At 34.0% G+C, this 23,055-nt stretch overlaps 1 protein-coding gene across 2 annotated transcripts in view; it reads left to right on the top strand.

Annotated features, from left to right (window-relative positions):
* Positions 1-23,055, top strand: part of LRP1B (LDL receptor related protein 1B) — a 1,593,459-nt gene that overhangs the window by 1,414,027 nt on the left and 156,377 nt on the right. For both annotated transcript variants that reach the window (XM_032479383.1, XM_032479382.1), the window contains exons 63-66: positions 4,939-5,032; positions 8,678-8,794; positions 8,917-9,036; positions 10,449-10,568. In XM_032479383.1, the coding sequence (XP_032335274.1) occupies positions 4,939-5,032; positions 8,678-8,794; positions 8,917-9,036; positions 10,449-10,568 (451 nt within the window). The remainder of the gene's footprint in view (positions 1-4,938; positions 5,033-8,677; positions 8,795-8,916; positions 9,037-10,448; positions 10,569-23,055) is intronic.

The following is a 23,055-nucleotide window of genomic DNA, read 5'->3' as shown; positions in this document are numbered from 1 at the left end:
GCATTACGTAAGCGTTCCATACGTTGTAGAGAGGCTCACAGAGTAAAGGAAAGCAATCTGATGCATGTTGGTAAAATGGGAGTTTAGGAAGTACAAATAGAGGTCAAAAAGGAAAGCAAAAACAAAAGTGAAAACCATTCTTACACAGAACCACATGGAATAATGGTGCAAATCATGAATGGGCACAGCGAAGTGATCACCGGAGATCTGACCTATTCTGAGATATCAGGGTGGTCGAGGCACATGGTTGAGGTTAAAATACATGCAGTTTAAACAAACAGGAAAAAAATCTTCCTAGATAATCTGCTCTGTATCACTATCTCCACCTCTCTCTCATTCCTCAGGGTAAAAGATGTGGAAAAGATAAATTGATGGAAAGTAATTTTCTAGATACTTTTAATTGAAAAGTTATGTGATCTAAATAATTTCCTTTGAAACCTCTTTTTCTTCCAAATGTAATTATCTTCAGTAAAGATATCCCAGAGGTTAACTTTTCTGCTTAGTGGTAGTTGCATGGACTTAACTTTATTATTTTCAATTTTGAGCAACTGTCATATGACATTATAAAATTTGATTTTTGTTACATTTAACTATCTTAAGATAAAATTGTCAACGAAACCATGTGGTTCATTTTTTAAATGACTGAATTTATTCTTAGAATTCTATATTTTGAGTTTGCTGGTTTTCTAATTCTAGCAATGACATCATGGCAAGAGACTAAATTTCTCTTTGGATGTGCTTATTTTCAAGATGGAGAAGCTAATCCTAGCTCAACCTACCTCTCAAGTGGTGATTATAAGTATCATACATTAAAGAACTGTACAAATAAAAAAGATCTCACGTCTTCCAGGGAGCAGTAGGTATAGTGGTTAAGGGCCCAGAACTCTGAAGCCACACTCTCTACGACCATAACCTTGCCTCTGCTTTAAATTGGCTGGATTACCTTGGCTTTGTTACTTAACTTCTTGATGCCTCAGCTTTCTCATCTTTTAAATGAGAATGATATTGCTAGGCCACTGTTAGGAAGATTAGGTGGGAAAAGATCCCGGTGCATAGTGAGTGTTGTTCTTACCCTAGCCATCTAGTGCAACTAGGATGTACTTGAGTATGTGTGCAGCTAGTGTGACCTGCTGTCAGAGGGTTCTGACATCTGGGTGTAAGCACAGATCAGTCTCTATTTTCTTTACAAAGTATATTGTTTTGATAATAATCCCCTAAGTGTTTGTGTAAACAAAATACGTTGTTTTTTGAGAACTGGAAATTTAAGTCACTACGAGAGGTAAAATAAGCAAGCTGATTCTTCCCAGAGGTAAAATTTAAAGGAGAAATCACATCTTTAAAGATATTTAAAAATATAATTTCTGTTAATGCCGCTTAGTGTAGACGCATTTCCAGTTTTACCTCTAGGTTGTTCTGAAATACCCTCTGGTCCCTTGCTTTGGAGCAGTCCCCAGTCACTGTTCTGAGGCCCACATTGAGGCTGGAGGTGACTTGGCCCTAAGTGCCTAAGCCCCTCACCGTGTGGTGAGCCTCAGGAGCCCACTGGAGACAAAGTAAAGCCAAAGGATGCTTGACACACAAGCGAAAATCTCAAACAGCAGGACAGAGATAGTAAACCATCAGCATTGCTATTGTCATGAAAGGAATAAGATATTTCAAATTATTCAATAGGGAAACCTATAATTATATTTATTCAATGGCAAAAATGCTGATCAAATAAATGAAAGCCTAAATCAACCTAGAAAGGATTATTCATTTCTCTCAATTTGGTATCAATAAGAACACGACTAAAATGTGTATAATTTTTCAAATACCCCCAATCATGTTTTGCATGAATTAAAAAAAAATCAGTAATAGCAAGATAGAACAGCAGCAGCAAACAATTTTGGGTCTGATATCTTTGTTTCCAGCAATACTTCCTGAAAAAAGTTATCACTTTATTTGTTTCATCTTTCAGAAAAAAGTTACTGAAGAATAAATAACGTTTCAGCTAACACAACCAATTAGTGGTTTTCCCTGTAAGTCCTGTGGCTTATACTGTCGTTCATCACTAATTCTTTTTTTGACGTAATAGGAGGAAAATACTATCTACTGTACATCTCTAGGAGAAAAGTCAGTTCATAGAAACATAATTTTTAGTGAGGCAGTCGTTAAAATTAAGTAAATAATTTAGGTACTTCAGAATCGTGCCACATTAAGCACTCTGATAAAAACATTACATTTTAAATTCATCTTACTAAGGGATTTTGATTTGTTATCATCTGTTGATTCCAGCCAATGGTACACCCTCAAGTAGTAATGATTTTTAAGAAAAATAAAATAGGTAACTCATACCTATACGAATTCTTTTAGGATAGAAAACGAACCTAGGAAAATCCGGTAAAAATCAAGATTAGGTCCAGTGCTCATAGCATGAATCACTTCAAATGTTACAGTTAACAATTTTCATTAGAAAATTTTAAAAGTAAACTTAAAAATGGATTTACTTATTTTTTAAGTGGAGATTTCTTGTTTCAAGTAAACTTCACTCCATGAGGGATTTGTATTTTATCTGTGTATTCATTTTAGTAGACGTACATTTAGTAGTTTCTTTATTGCTTCTTCTTGTGGGTAATAATTGCAGTTCATAATTTATTTTATGAAGATATTAGTCTTGGAGAGCTTTACCGTGTAGAATGTTCTATATTTATATTTAGCATTAATCTTTTTTAAGTTACTGTATTTAAGTACGGGGGGAAAAGCCCAGCCACAAAATAGAAGAGATTTGCTTCTGAGAGCAATGAATAAAATGTTGATTAGCATAAAAAGAGACATAATAAGTATATTTTAGCCTGGTCTTCTTTTAACTCAAAATGCTTTTATGTCCTTATTAAAAATGAAATGGTGAGCAAAATCATTGTGTTGTATATCATTCCAACAGTTGGAGTTTAAATCAGACGTATTCAGTGAATTTAAAAATCTGTATTTTAGATATTTTTCAAATCTTGATTGGTAAGTCTTCGAATATACTTCGGAGACTTGAAATCCTCTTACTAATGGACTCTGATATACTATAATGACTGGAAAGGTTTAATGTTCAGGGCAATTGCTTTCAGAGTTAGCCTTATATCCCCAGACAGTCACTTTCTATAAAAGTAATATTTTTCCATTGGTAATTTATGAAAACCACAACAGACATGACCAGAGGCTAAGTAAATATGAGAAAATCACTTGAAGAGCGAGATCTTCCCTTGGATTCACAGTGCACTGTTCACTCTTATATTGCCACAGGGGACAAATTACTCTCTTATTTAAAAAAGATAATATATAAATCTACCCTGAATCAACTGCATACTATCCAGACTGGTTCGGTAAAGCTAGCATCGAATTTTCTCTTACTTGAAGAAAGTTAACAGTATTTTATTTTTTAGTTTTTATTTTTTATTGGAGTGTAGTTGATTTACAATGCCACTTTCAGGTGCATAGAAAGTGATTCAGTTACACATACACATACATACATATATATTGTTCATATTCCTTTCCATTATAATTTATTACAAGAAATTGAATATAGTCCCCTGTGCTATACAGTTGGTCCTTGTTATTTATATATAGTAATGTGTATCTGTTGATCTAAAACTCCTAATTTATCTATCCCTGGCTCTTTCCCCTTTGGTAACTATTGCTTTCTATGTCTGTGAGTCTATTTCTGGTTATCTTTTCTTTAAGATTCCACATATGAGTGATTATATGATACTTGTCTTTGTCTGACTTACTTCACTTAATATGATAATCTCTAGGTCCATCCATGTTGCTACAAGTGGCATTATTTCGTTCTTTTTTATGGATGAGTAATATTCCATTATATATCTCACATCTTCTTTATCCAGTCATCTACCAATGGACGTTTGGGTGGTTTCCATGTCTTGGCTATCGTGAATAGTGATGCTATGAACACTGGGGTGTGTGTGTCTTTGGAATTACAGTTTTCTCTAGATATATTTAACAGTGTTTTAAATGAATAATCTTTTAGTTTGCTAATCCATTTTCATTAGAGAAAATTGAACCTAGGTTGTATTTTTTCTACAAATCTGTCTGGCATGCAACATGCTAAGATAAATGCCACCTTGCTGTTAGTCACTCATCTGGAAATTACAACAGAAATACTTCAAAAAGAAAATTAATACATTTTAGAAAATACCTCTCTAACAGTTTCAATTTCAGAAGAAGAAAAAAAGAAAAAAAATTGATAGTGCTAGAATAAATCTGCTAAACTTTATGGCTTGTGTTTTTCCTGGCAACTACTTCAGGATGTGCTGCATGTGCTCTCTGTATGGAAAGTGTTTTTTCTTCAGTTTGTTCTATCTTATGAAGGTACTCTTGGAACCGAAATGTTACTGAAAAAAGGATCCGTTTTGTGGTCTGATATCACTAAGGAATAAACTGAGCTTTCTTTTTCGCTGTGTATAGCTGACCAATAGTGAAGTAGGCAGGAACAATAATTCAAATTAGTTCAATTTGTTAAATTAACTCTAACTAAATTAATTCAACTTAATACCTCTTTCCGATATTCCTGATGATTTTTAGCCCTATTGAGTGTGGAGCAAACTTTTTCTGTAAAGGGCCGGATAATAACTCTTTTAGACTTTGTGGGCTACGTGTTCTCTGCAGCAGCTACTTAACTGTTGTTATGGTGAGAAAGCTGCTGTTGACAATATGTAAATTGGTGAAATTGTCTGTGCACAGGAAATCTCGGGAGGTCTTCCTGAACGATGTGCTTTCCTGGCAGGTCATTTTACTGTGTGTTGTGCATTTATTCCTTAATGCAGAATTCTCTGAGACCACCACAGTTTACATCCACTACAAGGTAGTAGGCTAGGCCACTCTGCCCTGGGGAGTTTTTAAATATCCATTATATATGAGCAGGTTTTCAATCTTTCTTTTTTTTTTTTTTCAAAGTTTCGTTGCAAAACTGATAAATGTATTCCGTTCTGGTGGAAATGTGACACCGTGGATGACTGTGGTGATGGATCTGACGAACCAGATGACTGTCGTGAGTACTCTGGAGGATGTAGGAATTTAGACTTGAGAGTTCCTGAAATCCCAGACCTGAAAAGTGAAGCTAGATCCTAAGCATTGCCTTCTGATGGTTTTCCAAAATTGAAATAGAAAGATTTAATATGTCAATGTGTAAAAATACTACAAAAATTGTTGCAGTGTCTTGTGTATGTCTCTGATCACTATTACATTGACAATGACACCATCAGCAATTTTTGTTAGTTTTCTTTTTTCTCAATTTTTTTTTTACTTGTAGAATACTAAACTCTTCATGTAGTGATCAGTAGAGAAAAATCAGCATGATTTTGACTTAATATGTCACTAAATTAGAAGCAAAAATGGGCAAGTTTTTAAAATGCCACTCAATGACTGAAATCTTGCCTTTTAAGGGATACAATCCTTCAACCTTTCTGTCATTATTAAAATACTGAAAATTCTTGAAAAGTAAGAGTTTTCCAATGGAAATCATTAGTTTGCTATTAGGCAACTTAATATGCTCTTAGTAGTTGCCTTAGAGTGACTACCAATTATGTCTTGACATTTGACTGTTATTGGCATGGTTAGGTGCTATTTTTTTTTAGCTGTCTTTGGCAACGTAGGTGGTAATGGACAATCAACAGACTTTTCCTTGATAGCCTTTTATAGTTCACTCCATGGGTCACTCCAGTACTGTCCTGTCAAGTTGAAGATGCTTGTAGGCAGTCATGATAATTCCCTCAACATCCCATTGGATGGTTGCCATGATTTGGTCTTGCCAATTGAGATCAAGATCCTTAGACTTGCACTAAAGAAGGACAGTGTAATGTCTCAGTGAAAGCTAGCTACTTTCTGCTGTAAAACTTTTCACCACATAATTACAAGGCTGTTTCAAACTTAGGGCTGCTGGATCGTTACTTAGATGAGCTGTATTCCATCTCTCTGGTCACTACCAAGTATATCAAACATTTGAAGTTTTTTCATGTTTAATGTATTTGTTTGAAAGCAGTAAATAATATACTCAATGAGAAGGGGAAAAGTTATAAAAGTCATTGCTTTTCTAATACTGTTTTTCTATTTCTGAAAGGTCTGTTGCTCTTCGATTTTTTAATATAGTTTTTGTTTTCCCTATGATGGACAATATATGAAGAGTAGTATCTGTATGAGATAGCATACTATTATGCTTGAATTATTCTTTTTTTAAGTTATTGAATTAAAGAGAATATTGAGGAACGAGAAATTATGGTGGCCAATTGAGATTTACTCATTTAAAGTTATTAATTTCCCCACAAAACTAAACTTTATTACAATATAGTAAATAAAGTAAATATAACTTATTTTTGTAATTTATAGAAATAAACAAAAATGATTGTGTGAATTTATTTTTTATTACAGTGACCTTTCCTGCCCAGATTTAAAGTGTCTTTTGAGGAATTACCACCATAAGGACCTGCAGACAAAGTCAATAGCACCCAATGCTCTCTCTTCTAAAATATTTTACTGCTCCTGTAATTTTAATCTTGACTGAAATTTTATGCTATAATCATACTAAATATGAAAAATTACCTAGAGATTTAGCATTTTTTTTTATATTTACCCACCTTCAGAATATTTGGTGAGCAAATATGACTTTAATGTCTTTTGAGGGGAACCAAAGAGACATCTGGTGTCTAAGAGTCTCTGTATGATCCTCATCGTGGTTAAATACCAATACTACATTTTTTTATTGGTGACATTATCTCTGTGATCTTTTAATAAATGATCTGTTGCTTGGAGTTGACGGGTTAAGAGCACTGAACATCTGTACTCATGACATTTTATTTTGAGAGCCATGGTGAGATGGAAAATGATGTTCATGAGTCTGTGGAATGTTTAGAATTCATTTTTGAGTAGCTGCATCATCAAAATTTACAAGTATTAAGAGCCACTGACAATACCTATAATTTCACCTGAAAAAGCAGAAAAACTTGATCCCAGGTTCAATAGTGTTATTTATGCAAATATAGTTAAGAGTGAAGCATTGAGAAATTCTCTGGCATCATAAGTTTGTAACTATGTTTCCTATAATACTCTAATACACCAAGTATCGTCCTAGAGACGCATTTAGAGGCACATAGGCTTCCCAGTTACTTAACAGGCATTGAAACTCCTTTAACAGTTACAACCTTTCTTATGGAAAGGTTCTGGACAACCTAACTTATAATGGACAAGATGATTGTGGGGATGAGAAAGATGAAAGGGACCATCATAAGTCACCTCAAACTGTTCTGTCTTGCCTTATTTTTGACTCCTATCTGAAATTGGTCTAAAAATTATAATTGTGCACCATTCATAGTGTAGAAAAATATAACAGCAATTATGGGCAAAGAAATATTAAAGAAAATTGTATATGAAGCAGGAGGAAATAGAGGAAATGGATATGTTTAGAGCATGAGAAAATTAAGTATCACCCAATTTAAACACTTAGTGTGAGTAATTCATAAATGTCTAAATTAGAGGTAAATGACTTTCAACATTTTAGAACTCAGTTCTGTGGAAGCCATGCATATATTAAGAGTTTTATTAATGTTAAAGAAAATTTTAATTAGTATTTTAATTATAAAAGCCTAATTTATTTTCCAAAGAAAGTACAAAATATAATTTATTAACGTTTGATTGACTGACTTGAACTAATAGACAGCATACTATTAACCTCTAAGTCAGCGATTAGTAACATACATTAGGATCATCAGTCAAAAGATAAGTGTTTTATTGCAAACAACATAGTTTGGGAGCAGACTTCAGAGTCAAATGTGGGTTTAAATTTCTACTATGGCACTTGAAACTTGTACATCCTTGGTTAATTATTAATACCCATGAGACTTACTTTTCTCATTTATAAAATGGTCATGGTGATGCTGAGGTGAGAAGGTTATAATGATATTCAATTAGTGATTATATATGAAAGAGCCTAGGCCAGTGCCTGACACAGGGTAGATTTTCAATAGATCCTATTTTATTATTACTATTGTTATTATTATTATTCCTTAGGAAAACCCAGAGAATATAGCAAAGACTACATTATCATCTGGGAATTATTTGTTATAACAAAGTATGTATGGTATATAAAAATCTTTACTAGTTACAAAATATTGTCCTTATTTATTAATAGGATTATAGGAATAAAAATCAATAATTCTGATTTAAAATGTGATAGTTATAGGAAGCATTTGCTTAAAGTATGTATTGAGGGCAGATGTTCTTCTTTTAACACATCACAGGCAGCAAAGTGATCAAAGAGAAATAATTTTTTAAGTCATACTGGAATAACATTTTAAAATAGTACAATAAATTGTGCTCTGCCACATAACCTCTTTGTATCATTTGTTTGAATAGAGGAGGCATTTATATGTTTTAAGTATATACATATTTGTATTTATATGCTATTAATATCTTTCTTCTTACTATTAGTTTATAAAATGTAATCTGGAGGCCATCGGAGCAGGTCATAGCTTAATTGTACATCTGAATCTAATAGCTATCTAGATGTGAAACATTTGCATTGTGCTCTAGGACATATTTAATCTCATAATACAGTAAACACTTTGAATGTCAGAAAAGCCCTGTTTAAGAAGTCATGAGCTGAGATTTTCATTCCATGACACCTATATGTTTCCTCCCCTAGCTGAATTTAAATGTCAGCCCGGCCGGTTTCAGTGTGGAACGGGGCTCTGTGCTCTGCCTGCTTTCATCTGTGATGGAGAGAATGACTGTGGCGACAATTCTGATGAGCTCAACTGTGGTAGGTGATTCCATCCGTAACCAAGGAGAACATAAATCTAATTCTTAGCTGATTATATCGGCACCGATTTAAATTCAGACACAGGCTTTAGCGCAGGATTCTTTGTTCTTTCCATCCTTCAGACACACACGTCTGCCTCTCAGGTCAGTTCAAGTGTACCAAGAACCAGAAATGCATCCCGGTAAACCTCAGATGTAACGGGCAGGACGACTGTGGGGACGAGGAAGATGAAAGGGACTGTCGTAAGTCACCTCACCATGTTCTGTGTTACATCTGGCTCCCAGCTGAAATTGGTCTAAAATTATTATTGTTCATCATAAACGTATATGGTATAGAAGATACAACCACAAGGATGAGCAAACAATTCCAAACAGGTGTCTATTGGGATGAAGTATTTAAGAAACTCTGTGTAAAAAATATAGAGAAATATAAAACATGAGTGATCTTTATTTTAAAAGCTACCTAGAGATTATGACAAACATGAAAAAACACACATTCACCCACTTCATCCTTAAGAGAAATAGCAAAAACAAAATTACAGGTGATTATGGTGTTTTCTTAAAAAATAATTTTTAATCATATTAAGTAGCTACAGGTGCATTTCTTCTATTGATTTAATCGGTTACTTGAAATCAACTCCATTTCAATTAGAGATTTTTTCCCCCAAAACAATATATTGAGTGTATAACAAGAAACAAAAATCTAGTCAAAGTAACCTAACAAAATTACTTGTTAAAAGTGTGTAAATAATTCACCTTTTAAAATATCTTAACAAGGGACTTCAAGAAACAATTGTAAAATATTTTTCATTCTAACTGCCTTTTATTCCCATCTCACATTAAAAAAATATTATTGCATTAAATGGAAGGCAAATCAGTTTACACTGTATACATACGTGCACGTAGGCAGGTAGGCACGTACACGCTTACATATATACACACACAGGATCTGAACGATAGAACACCTGTCAAGTTTCAGGGTTTCAGGAGAACTGATGTCAACATTTCTGTCTTGCTGAAGTTTTATTTTATTCCCCGAAAACTTTTATCAGTAAATAATGTGCAGTCATCCAGCAATTTGATTAAGATGGTGCATTCAGAATAAAGTCAGTACCAGTTCTTTATGGTTAGCCATTCTAGAAGCTGATCCATTAAACTGACTAGGATTTGTGATGCAGTTTACAATTTGAGTCAGATGTTCACCTCTTCCCTCAAAAACTCAACACAGCTAGAGGCTTTGATAAATTTTATGATTTTTATTTCCTCATTCTCTGATTTTAGCCTTTTTCCTTTTATAAAAATGCATATTATAAATTCTTAAATTCATTTATCTAGAAAAAAGTTACTTTGAAAGACCCTGAGTTCTTTATTTTTAATTTCAAGACATCTAATCAAGGTGGGGTAGTTTTAAAAACTCTGAGTTTTATCAAATGCATCATTGCAGAATTATAGTTTTATTTGTTTGTACTGGAATGGATAATAGGAATACATTACAGATAATTGAAAGTTAACAAAAAACTCCTCACCTATGAGCCCTATTAATTAAAAGATGATGCATTTTCAGTTGACCAGTTTAATGATTTGTCTAATTGCTTTTTAAATAAAATGTCTGTTCTTGTCTAAAGCTACATTTTAACAGATGCTTTCTTCTTAAGCTGAAAACAGCTGCTCTCCAGACTACTTCCAATGTAAAACTACCAAACATTGCATTTCCAAGCTGTGGGTTTGTGACGAGGACCCAGACTGCGCAGATGCATCAGACGAGGCCAGCTGCGGTGAGTGTTTTACCACCGTGGATCTTAGCTATTGTATTTATATCATTTAAGATGGCCATAGTGAAGTGAATCTGAACACAATTCTGATACAACTCAAGTCTTACATGAGGAAGTTTCGCCTGTGTGTTCCCAGCGTCAACAACCTCCAATTAGCTCTTTTAATAAAAAGCATGGAGGGGTAAGGCAGAAGAGAAGTATTGCTTAGTACAAGTCGAAACTGTTTGTAAAAAGACAGATCTAAAAGGTAGGATAAAACTATCTTCTTATGTTAAGAGTATTTGCATTTAATGAACAGAAACAATGAAATACTCTTTTCATAGAATACTGTTTTCATATTGTTCTAGACTTCATTTTTCTTCCTTAAATACGTATTTTTTTCCACTTATCTGATGATTATTGTTTCTTCTTAAACATGGTGGGAAAAAGGGAAAAGAGGATATGTTCTGTTTTAGCAGATGACAGCAATCACTTACGTTACCTGTTGTTTCTGAGATATTAATATTTTCACTTAAAATCAATTACTTTATTTTCAATTATCATTCCTTAATTAGCATTGCAGAAATAGAGAATGTGTGTATTCATTTTGTTTAGTGCATTTGATTCTATCTTAAAAATGTCGACAGTGAGACAGGAATGAAAGTAGTTTTCATGTGTAACTCATTTTATCAATATTTATTAAACATTAATTGAGGATATTTTCAGGTGAATGCACCAAACTTGGCGTTGTTGGGGAAGCAAAAAAGGATTTAGTCTAGTAATTGATTAGAAAAGACAAAGTTTGTCCAAACTAAAGACAGAATTTCCAGGCTTCATAGACAAAATTATGTTAAATGCATTTGCTAGATTCCACACTACTCGTAATCAAGTCTTCTGGGAGAAATCAGAATAATGAAAAACTTTTAGATTCTTTGACATTCTGTTGTATTGAACAACGCTCATAAGCTACATGTATAATCATGTAATGTGACTTCAAGTGTTGTTTTTTTCCTAACACAGTCTCCATATGACTGTCTTCAGGACATGCAACCAGTATAGCTATCACTTCATAGTGTCATAAAACCTCCGTTTATCGCTTTGTAAAATTTGTCTTCATAATCAATTCACAAGGCCTCCAGCTACATTCATCAGCAATTTGTCCATAACAATTATCATGGACTTCTGCAGACTAGTGTATGTTACTGGGTATTTTGCTCTGTTGTCTTTTGCATTTTGGTTTACCAAAGCAACCAGGAATAATGATTTATATTAGCTATCTGAATAATTCCTTGGCTGAAATTTTTTTTCTATATTTTGTTCTTCTTCCACCTCACTTTGATGTGATTTAACTGTTCTGATACATTATATTGTTCAAACGGATAATTTTCCATCATCATAATAACAGTAATGCCTAATGTTTATTTGATTTACCACATCATATGGCTGAAGAGATAGTGTTAAAAGCTGACAGTGGTTACTTCACTTAACCACTTTATTATCCCTATTTTGTGGTTGAGGAAAATGAGGCCCAAGGAGTAACTTGACCAAAATCCCATAGCCGGCAAGTGGTGGAACTGGGACTTGAATCCAGGCTTACTGGACACCAAAGCCTCTGCTCTGGGAACATAGCATAATCCACCTCATTCTTTCTATATAAAGAGGAAAATACTTAAATATTTTCTGTTATAAAGTTCTGTAGGATATCTTAGCCAGCATTATTGCTGTTAGTTCCAAACCAGCATGCAGATATACACCTACATACAGAAAAAGGGAAAGGATGAAAGAGGGTTACCATTTGATTTGTCTTAAACCCACTATAAAATTTTACTGTGGGCCGATGCTAATTTAATTTAAAGAAACTTCTTCTACGTCCTATTTTAGCATGGCGTTTATCAATCCTTATTTTTGAAGGAGCTAAAAGACCACCTTCTTTCCCTTTACCCTCTTCAATAAATGTAGAAATGCCATGTATTTTTGCTAATTCTGTTAACACCCTTGTGTTGTAGGATAATTCCTCTTTTGATGCTTTATTGAGTGAGAAGGAAACATAACTCTTCTTAAAGACTAACCCTGTCATGCCACTGCCTTACTGTTTGAATATAAGTTGCATGTTTCTTTGTGGGTGAGAATGGGACTTGCCTACGATAGGGGATGTATTTCACAGGTCAAGTGGCCTGGCAGGAGGGACCATAGACTTGCATTAAAGGCTGTTGAGTGACTGGCCTATTGTCTGTTGCAAGATCTCCACTTGCAACCCACTTTTGTTTCGGTTGCCTCCTGTACTGTCTTAGCCCAGCGCTCAATGTAGAGGAGATTCTCTTTTCCTCTTGGAGTTCACCTAGCCCTTCCATCTTTTTTTCTCAGCACCAGTATTTGTATTTAACTACAGTGCTACATCTCATTGACTTCTATCTGAAGTTCCAGCATTGTAGTCAGTTCTACCTTGACCTAAATGAAATGTTTTGTTTTGTTTTGCTTTTAATTGTGTAAATAAAGCCAATGTAGAGGCCCACACACATGGGCGAGAGAGACAGATACAGACAGACACTGTGGAAAAGCCTAGCGAAACAGAGCACAGTGACTTAACAAAAACAAAATACACATGTAGTATACGGAAATGAATAACCAGCGATGTGTAAATGTTTTAACAATTATTTAATTTCTATATTTACCAGAACACCACATTTGTTGAATTCAGCCCAAGGTGACTTTTGCAATCTTATGAGTACTTAATAATTTAATCACTAATATTTAATATGTATAAAAATTGTATGCTAGTCTAGAAATAAAGGAGGCTTTGAAACCCCTTTGAACAGATATGGATTAAATATAATTTAGGAGTCTTTGTCCAATGATCTAGTTGTGGTTAGCCTTTAATTTAAAAATTAAACCAACTGCATAATTTCTCATTTTATTATATCTAGTTTTTGAAATGGTTACATTTGAGTCCATGAAAGCTACATTTGGCACATTTGGGTTTAAATTCAAAAGTATTTTTAAAACACCTTTTAATTCTGTTTCTGTGTAAGTATACATTTAAATCTGTGTTACCCTCAGAGTCATAGCAAGATACAGTGGGCCAGTCTTAGCCACAGACAGCCAACTATACTAAGCCAATTTACATAAGGAACTTGAGCATGCATGGATTTTGGAATCCACAGGCATCCCGGAACCAGTCCCCTGTGGATACCAAGGGAGGATGGCAGTTGCAAAGTTTGTTTTGTGAGTTGTTAATAGTTATTATAGAATTCTTTTTACTTAATTCTGTTTATTTTTATCTCACTCTATGCCCAAAGATAAACAAGCTTTTTAAAATGTAGATAAACCCTCTTTCACTAGGCTATTGATGTTAGCTACTCTTGGAAGGCTGTTTCACCGTTTATTACAATACTGGGGGAACACACATTTGAATGCCTGACCACAATAACTAGAATATTCCAGTTGTGGCAGCTGTGGGATTTTCATTCAGAATCTCACTTTCCAACTTTATTCACTCTTTCTGCCTGCCATTATCTATTTTAGGAATGAAGTGTGGATTTAGGGATTTGACAGATCTGTATTGGATTCATACTTCAGCTTTGTATTCAGAGTAGAAATTTTTCTACAATTTGATTCTTGTAAGATGATAACAGAATATGTCTTTCCATTATATTCCCTCTCCCTGGTGTACAGTTTAGACTCTCAGTGCCCTAGATCTCTGTGAAACATTCTTTTCATCAGTTTCCTGTGTGGGCTTTCCTGGTTGACTTCACAATCACAGCTCCACCATCTAGAATTGACTGTTTGCTCTGCCACATTGCTCCTCCCTGTGGTTTCTTTTCCTGATTTCTTCTTCTACACCCCTTCACCTGATCTAGAACTGTGTCACCAAAGAGAGTCTTGCTTCCATGTGGATTGAGCATCATTTGCTACTTTTGAGCAGTCTTGATTTACAACCTGCCTGCTGCTCGGCTAGTTATTTTTACTTAATGCATTTGCTGTAATCACGTTAGATATGGCTTGTGAGAAGAATTTGAACTTCCTACAGTAACTTCATACCCTCCACAGCCTGGATTTCAAACATGACACTGAACACATTCAAACCAAAAGCGAGAACTCATCAGTGCTTGCTTTTATTTTTCATTAAATGTCTGATGTGGAGATTTGAATCAGGTTACCCAAGCTATGAAAATATAAGAAAAATACACATTTTTAAGTTAAAGCGAGTATGTATTAAATTATAAAATATTTCAGACGTACAGATTTGTACAGAAATTACACAGTAAGCACCATGTAACATTTTTAATAGATTCAACATTTGGCTGAAAGTATCTCTTAAAACATCTAAATGCCTACAATAATAACTGCAGCCCATTTCTGTCCTTATATACCTTTGTGTTAGCTGGTGGGGAGGAGAAAGGGCCGCTACTCTGCACACGCTTTGGGACCCTTCTGGGCCCTGCTACCTGGTTGGTCTGGTCTGTAGTAACTAACCTGTGCTGTGGAGTGTTGCTTGAGTGGAGTGGGCTTGGCTCTTTGTCCCCACAAGCTCCATTCTTGGTGAGCTGCAGCCCAATCTTAAGTTTCTGCTGATCCATGAAACCCCTTGAGCTAAGATCCTCACAGAGACATATGATCTTGCAAGTTTCCAGGACTCCTCAGGAGCTAGGGAGACCACCTCGTGCTTATCTAGCTGGCTATCACCCACTTTTAATGTCATAAATCAGTCGTTCCTGAGTTCTGCTGGCTATGTCATACACCTGGTACTTGATGTTTCTCCTAGAAGCTTGGCATCTCCCCAAGATAAAAGTGGGTCGGCATTAACACTTGTCTTTTCATTGTTCTTGGTCTGTCTCGTGTCAATCTAAATGGCCCGCCCCTGTCTTGAGCACAAATGCGGCTAAACCCTCCACTCAACCCCTGCTGTTCCTCTCAGTCTCTCAGGATCAGTGGGCATTAGTCTACTTTTTCTACTTGCCTGAAAGAAATGGATTCTGCATCGTATCTTACTGATTACTGAGGTGACATTTGCCAACCTCACCCCTTAACCCTGATGAAACAGCTGTGGAACAAGATAAGTTATGAGGGAGAGAAATGAAACCACATTGTTTGATTGTTTTACAAAGTGTTTTGATTGTATACTTACCTGACCCCCAGATGATTTGTAAAATAGCACTTAATAACATCCTATAGAATCATTTTCTCTCAGAACATACTTTGTACATATTGCCTAGTATGTAAGTGATTCTGGGGTCTGTGTGGTTGACACTCAGTCCAATGCTAAAACTTTAAAAAGTAATTACATAGCTCTATGTTGCTACTTTAAAAACACACTGTATACATATGCCATCTTTTAAATATAATTTTTAGTAATAATTTAATTTTTCATACATTTCCAAACTTTTAAAGTAATTGTGGTTAAAATAAACATATTTGTAGACAAACCCATTTACGTGTAGAGCTTACAGGTGTGTTTTTATACTAGTATTTCTGCATTTTATGCTAAAATTTTTGAAGTATTATATTTTGCTGTCATTCACCTATTTATTTGTTTTGGAAAATTCAATATTTTCTCCTTCTTCTGTCAGTTACATTTGTGTATATGTCTCTGTGTGTGTGTGTGTGTGTGTGTGTGTGTGTGTATGACAGAGAGGGAGAAAGAGACTCTTTTGCACTAAAACATTTTGGTTCCAGTGGAGTCCTTGAAGAAGAGCCTATCTGTATGAATGGCACCAGGAAATTGCCTTCTAGCTTTTATACAAATAAATGAATGGACTACACGTGGATCACTGAATAGTCTAAGTGGAACACATTTAGTCTTTTAATAACTTATATTCAGTAACCGTTATGCATTGATTGTTTCTATACCACAAGGATGTGCAATTATTTGGTGGTTATTTTATTTTTCTCTCTTAATAATAAGAGGAAACTGTTAGATTTAAAATTGCACAAAACTAAAGAAGAGCCCATGTAATGAGTCAGGAGGCCTGCCAAATGTTCCAGGCTCTGGATTGATCTGTAGTAAAAGGCAAGAGAGGAAATAGCTTTTTGCCAGTGAGGGTTATAGTTGAGTTTGTAAGGAGGAAAGCTGCACATGAGTTTTAATAAGAACTGGGTTCGTGCAGTTTTTTTTTTTTTTTTAAAGAAATTGAGTCATTAATTTAACATAATGTGTTATTTTTATTTGAAAAACTTCATCCTTGTCGTACTGCTCCTCTCATCCTTGGCCAAGTGTATTTGATTCTCTAAAAATAAGTAAAATAAAATCTCTTTCTCTCTCTCTCACACACACACACACACACAAATCCTGGTAGCAGATTTATAGCAGTACTTGGGGAGAATAAGTATTAGACAATTTATAAAAATATAAGAAGTGTAAAACTTTAAAAATTCGTCTCCTTTAACCTACCTTTAGAACAAAAATATGTGTGTTTGTTTTAGATTATGAGATTCTGTTAACATATCCTTTGGGCTGGCAGTTTCCTTAGAGAATATTCTACATTTATATTTTCAGGGATTATTTAATGTTGTTTAGTACCATGTGTATCCAGTATATGATTATACTGTATGTTACTGAATGAAAATAGGTAGAATGCAAGATTACGATGCTTTTTCTTAGCAGCAACACTTGGTAACGCATCTAGAGTAGAAAGTATTTTTGTTTATCCCTTAAAGAAAACTTAGATTTGTGCTTATATGTTAAAGTCAGTTTGAGGATCCAAGTGGTATCAGATTTTGTTTACAAAAAGACTATCCATTTTCTGCCATTAACATTTCAGGACAGAACATAGTAATGAGAATAAAAGACCTATTGTAGAGTTGTAACTGTACCATTTATTAGCTTTGTAATCTGTGTATAGCGAACAGATGTTGTATAGATGATTATTCTGACAGCCATACTTATGCTCCAATCAGTTTTAGATTCAATGCCTGAGATGCAAAGCCTCTGGGATAGATTTTTCTTGTCATCAGGCCACTGTTCATATATGGTTCCTTGTTCAGAGTTCATGTGGGAAATGAGAGGGGAAAAAGAGGTAAAGTAGGAGTTAGTGTGTGGTAATGAACTCTCTTACCTCTTGCTGGGTTATGGATGCCGGAGTAAATTATTATTTTTATTATCCTTTGAAATCTTAACTTTCTAATTAATATTTTTATTTCTCAAATCCAAAAATCTTGAGAGCAATTTTAAGAAGAAAACGAACAGAAATTCTTCATGATGAGTTTCCTGTGACCTAAAGCAGAATTGGCTTGAAAAATACAATTTAGAGGCTAGAGAGATAAAATAGAGAGCAGAGCTACCCTGTGACCTGAGGTTTCTCATCCCTATGAGGTCATATTATCCATATGGTTACAACACTTCCCTTCAGACCTCTATGGTCTAAGAAAGAGACAAATTTCCAGTATATAAATATTTCCCTTTCGATATAGTTACTGGGTTTTGACTGACATTTAAGGAAAAGCAGAATATAAACTGATGCTGTTTATTAAAGTTCAAGTAAATCTAGTTATATTTTCAATTAATGGTATTTGGATTATGTGAATTGTGTATCTTACTCAAGCAATCAGATGACTAATTTAAGTTCATATATTTATATTTAATCTTAAACTAATAGAAAGTTACATATGTGTATATCTGCAGTAATGTAGTAACCATTTTGCTGTAAATGGTAATATCAAATGTTAACATTGAAGAAAAATGTATGGTATTTGTTTTAATTCATTGCAATCAGTTCTTCAGGAATAGAGTGTACTGACAATTGGTCTTAAGTATTGAGTGGAAGACTCAAAAAAAAAATCCATATCAGAATGCTGGGAACTTATTTCCAAGTGTTATAAACTAGCATACAACTTTAATCAATTAAGCTGTCGAAAGAGTAACATCTAAACTGTTTCAACTTGTTGAAGATATTCCTAAAATCAATCTCATTTCTTCTGTCACCAAGTAAACTGTAATGGCAAAAATTTCTTATATGACTTAATAGCATACATAGCTTTAGATCTCCATTCTGAATATTCTTATTATATTACATTTTTTAAAATCAAATATGGAGACTTTATATTTTAGGCTTCTTTGGTATTAGCTTCTGAATCCTAAACACAAAAATGTACTCATGAAATTAAATGTATTACTTAATTCCAATTAATCATGTTTTTCTATAAAGGATCATACAGTTATGCCATTAGCAGTTATATCTGTGCATCAAGAAGTAGATGCCTAAAAAAAAAAAAGTAGATGCTGCACATGGCTATTTCTGTCTGTTCCTAGAAGTGTTTCATAGATGGTGGGATGTTATATTACTTTATGAATGTGTGTCCTACAAGTTCTCTGGATGAACTTAGAGTTCTTGGTATGAGCATGTACCCAGTCCCATGATGATTACTGCTTCAAGAAGAGAATCTTTTGGATTCTCAGATCTTCATTGTGGTCTTTGTAGCATTTAAAACCACAAGATTCTTCATATAAAGAGGGACTGAGCAATAAAAATCCCACTGGGTAACTATCAGGGAACCACAGAGGTACAGGAAACTACCTTTAGTAATCATAAAACATTTTATGAACTCAATTCTCAGATAGTTCAGTCAGCTCTTTTTAAATAAAGGACATTTCACTGAGTCAGAGAGAGAAGAAAATTGAGAATCGATCACTTAAAATATAAACAAAAATAAACATTTTTTTTTCTTTCTGGATTTACCATGTCCAACTCATAATATCTGAATAATGGTAATTAAGCTTTGCATCTTTGTAACATTCATTTGTTTAAAAAGTTAAAAAGTATCTTCTGAAAATGTTAAGCCTTAGTGACACTAGGAATTCAAAAAAAAGTCTTAACAATGAAATTAATTAATAGTTTTGAAAGCTTATCATTGCTAGGCATTGTTAGCACATTTATATGGATTGTATCATTTAATCTTCATAACAATCCTATGAGAGAGTATTATGTGAGAGAGGATAACTATCATTATTGCTATTTTATAGGTAAGGATATAAGCCTCAGAGAGTGTGAGTAATTTTCCCCGGGTCTCCCAAGTAGAAAGTGGATGAGCAGAATTTGAATCCACAGGATATGTCTCTAGCCCCATACACTTAACCATTACTCACTCCATAGAGCTTCCTTGCCCTGGCTTAAATTTGTAACAAGACAAGGAAGTAAGACAGATTCCAATGATCCAAGACAAATTGGAATGTATATAATATCATCATAAAAATACATATTTATATAGTTTTTTTTAATAACTTATTGTCACAGAAAGTGAGTGGGAGTAGGAGTGGCAATACAGGGATGCCTTCTCTGTAGACAATTTGAAAGTAACGATGAACCAAAACCAGTCTGGTTGTTATTAACACCATTCTTCATTGAAAATTCTCAACACAGTCAGTGATTAAAACCCTTTCTCTGCAAAGACAGACCACTGATTGTGATCCCAGATGGAAATCTAGTGGCTTACCATAGAGGTAATAGGAAAAATAAGTACAATGAAAACAATGTCATTAAGTTCTAGTTTGACACAATTCTGGTTTGACCTTAGCCTATCAAAATCCAGCTCTCCTTTTGTTCAAAAGGGAGATTGGTGAGTGTTGAGAGGAGCCCTATCTTTCCATGACCAAACTTTTCATAATGAAGCAACTAGAAAGAATGAAAGAGAATTGAACAGGGGATAACTTTCTCACCAGCCGGTCAAGAGTGTCTAACACCCTGCTCAGACTCTGAACTGTCTGGTGCACGATCCACTTCATGCAGGTCATACGTTCGAAAATATTGTCCTCCTCTTGGTTAACTGAATGAATGAACATGAATATAGAGGTTTTTTTAGATCATATATCTTTTCCTTCCTGAAACTTTTCTGCTGAATAAATATATATATATTTTTTCAGGAAATGGAGGCATTCCTCAGAGTCTAACTCTAAGCATTATACAAGTCATTAAGGAACTGTAACGGTGCTTTTAAAAATGTCATCTTCATTATATTCTTATTCAAAAGTTTCTCCCAGTCTAAATGTAGTGTAAATAATACGGGGGATCTATTAATAGATAAAATCAATTCTAGAATTATTGTTATCAATGCTTCTTATTAATTTTGTATGAATAAACTGTTACTAAATAGATTAAAATACAGGTGGCTATTGAGAAGAGAATGTTTGCTCATGCTAACATTACTCTTAGTATATTTTCAAAAACTTTTACCCTGTAGAAGTGAAGGTTATGAACACTGCTTTGTTCCAACTTTTTGAAAACTTTAGTAACAAGAAAGCATTTTTTTCTTTTTCCTATTTTATGAAATTTGGTAATTAACCACTGGGCATGAACTATCCAGATTCTTATTTGGAAGATACAGTTAAGTCTTGGCACTAAATGTATTTGTTGGCCCTGAAACAAATTCAAGAAATGAACATGCTAAAATCTCTAGTTTGAAATAGTTAAAACAAAAGTAATTACATTTGACTCTGTTGACTAAAGGTATGACCAGTCAAAAGCTATCAGCGTGGGATAAGGGGGTGTCAGTACCAATCTTAAATTCCATAGCTTTTTTCGTGCTATTTGGTTTTCACAGCTGGGATTTACTACTTCTTTCTGGTACAAAATTATTCATTCACCCGGTTTCACTTTTTTGGCTCAATTTTGTGACTTAGTAATTTTCAACATCTTACTGACAGATGGAAAGTGTTCACTAACCATGTTGCTGAATTAATACAGAATGTATTTCTAAACCACAATAAAGGATGGAGCTGAAAATGTCATGTCCACTCAGTTTCATCTAAGGCTCATGTATTATTATGATGTTCACAGAATCTTCAAAGGAAAAGGATCCTTAGAAGTCATCTGGTTTTACCCCACTTTAATAGGACCACATCTATCATCCATAATCTAAACAAACAAACAAAAAAGCAAACAGAAACACTTCTTTATGTTTAGGTAAAATCCTCATAATATAAATTAAGCCTGTTTTTTTTTTCCTTTTAAATTATTCCCTGTGAAAATATTGAATAACCTAACACTATGCTTTGTGTTAAAGTCCTTTGTTTAAGGACCCTCAAATTAATATTTTTACATCCTTCTTCAGGCCAAATAATTTCATTTTCTTTAATCTCTCTACATGGGTTCTATTTTCCATTTTCCTAATCAACTCTTTAGCTCTCTCCAGAAACCAACCCCACTTATATGCTGCGGTTATGATCTATGGAACAGATCATCAGATTAAATCATCACCATACTCAAGATAATGAACAGGTTCACACCTAGGCATTTGTTTCCTTTTGCAATACGTCTCCCTCACACCACTCCCTATATCATTGCCTCCACAGACAACCACTCGTCTGCTTTCAGTCACTGTGGATTAGTGTGCATTAGATAAAACTGGAGTCATACAGTATGTATTCATTTTTGTCTGGCTTACTTTGCTTAGCTTAATTATTTTGTGATCCATGTTGGTGGTTGTATCAAATGTTCATTCTTTATATTACTGTGAAGAATTCTATTGTATGGATATACCACAGTATTTTTTTATCTATGTACCCATTTATGATCACGGGTTAATTTAAGGTTTTTATTTTATTTATTTTTTATTATCTTTTTTAATTGAAGTACTGTCAGTTACAATGTGTCAATTTCTGGTGTACAGCACACTGTCTCAGTCACGAATATACAAATATTTGTTTTCATATTTTTTATGAAAGATTATTACAAGATATTGAACATAGTTCCCTGTGCTACACAACAGAAACTTATTTTTTAATCTATTTTTATACATAGTGACTAACATTTGTAAGGGTTTTTATTTTAAATTGAAGTATAGTTGATATAAAATACTATGTTTCAAGTGTACAATATAATAATTCACATTTTAAAGGTTATATTCTCTTTATAGTTATTATAAAATATTTCCTATATTCCCCATGTTGTACAATATATCCTTGTAGTTTATTTTATACTTAATAGTTTGTACCTTGTAATCCCCTGATTCAGGTTTTAGACTATTGCAAATCAAACTTCTAAGAACAGTCGATGTATTAGTCCTTGTATAGACACGTGCTTTCTTTTCTCTAGAGGTAGAAGACCAGAACATATGATAAGTGTATGCTTAACTTTTTAAGAAAATATCGAACTCCTATCCAAAGTGGTTGTACCATTTTACATTCACACTGGCAGTGTGGGAGAATCTGAATTTCTCCGTATCCTTGCCAATACTCGATACTTTCAACTTTCAGTCATTCTGGTAGATGTGTAGTGGTGTCTCATTACGGTTTTAATTTGCATTTCATTAATGACTAATGATATTGAACATCATTTCATATGCTTGCTTGCTGTCTGTGTATTTTCCTTGGCGAAGTATCTATTCATATAATTTTTCCTACTTTTTATTTGATTGTTTGTTCTTGTATTATAGAATTTTGCAAGTACTTTTATATATTCTGGATCCAAGTTATTTTTTGAACAAATGCTTTTTGAATATTTTCTCATAGTCTATGCCTTGTCTTTTCATCCTTCTCTTCTCCTTACTTTGGGTTCAATTTGCCCTTCTTATTCTAGGTTAT

The sequence above is a fragment of the Camelus ferus genome, chromosome 5, assembly GCF_009834535.1.
Source record: "Camelus ferus isolate YT-003-E chromosome 5, BCGSAC_Cfer_1.0, whole genome shotgun sequence".
Lineage (NCBI taxonomy): Eukaryota > Metazoa > Chordata > Mammalia > Artiodactyla > Camelidae > Camelus > Camelus ferus.
This window is presented reverse-complemented; position numbering and strand designations above follow the sequence as displayed.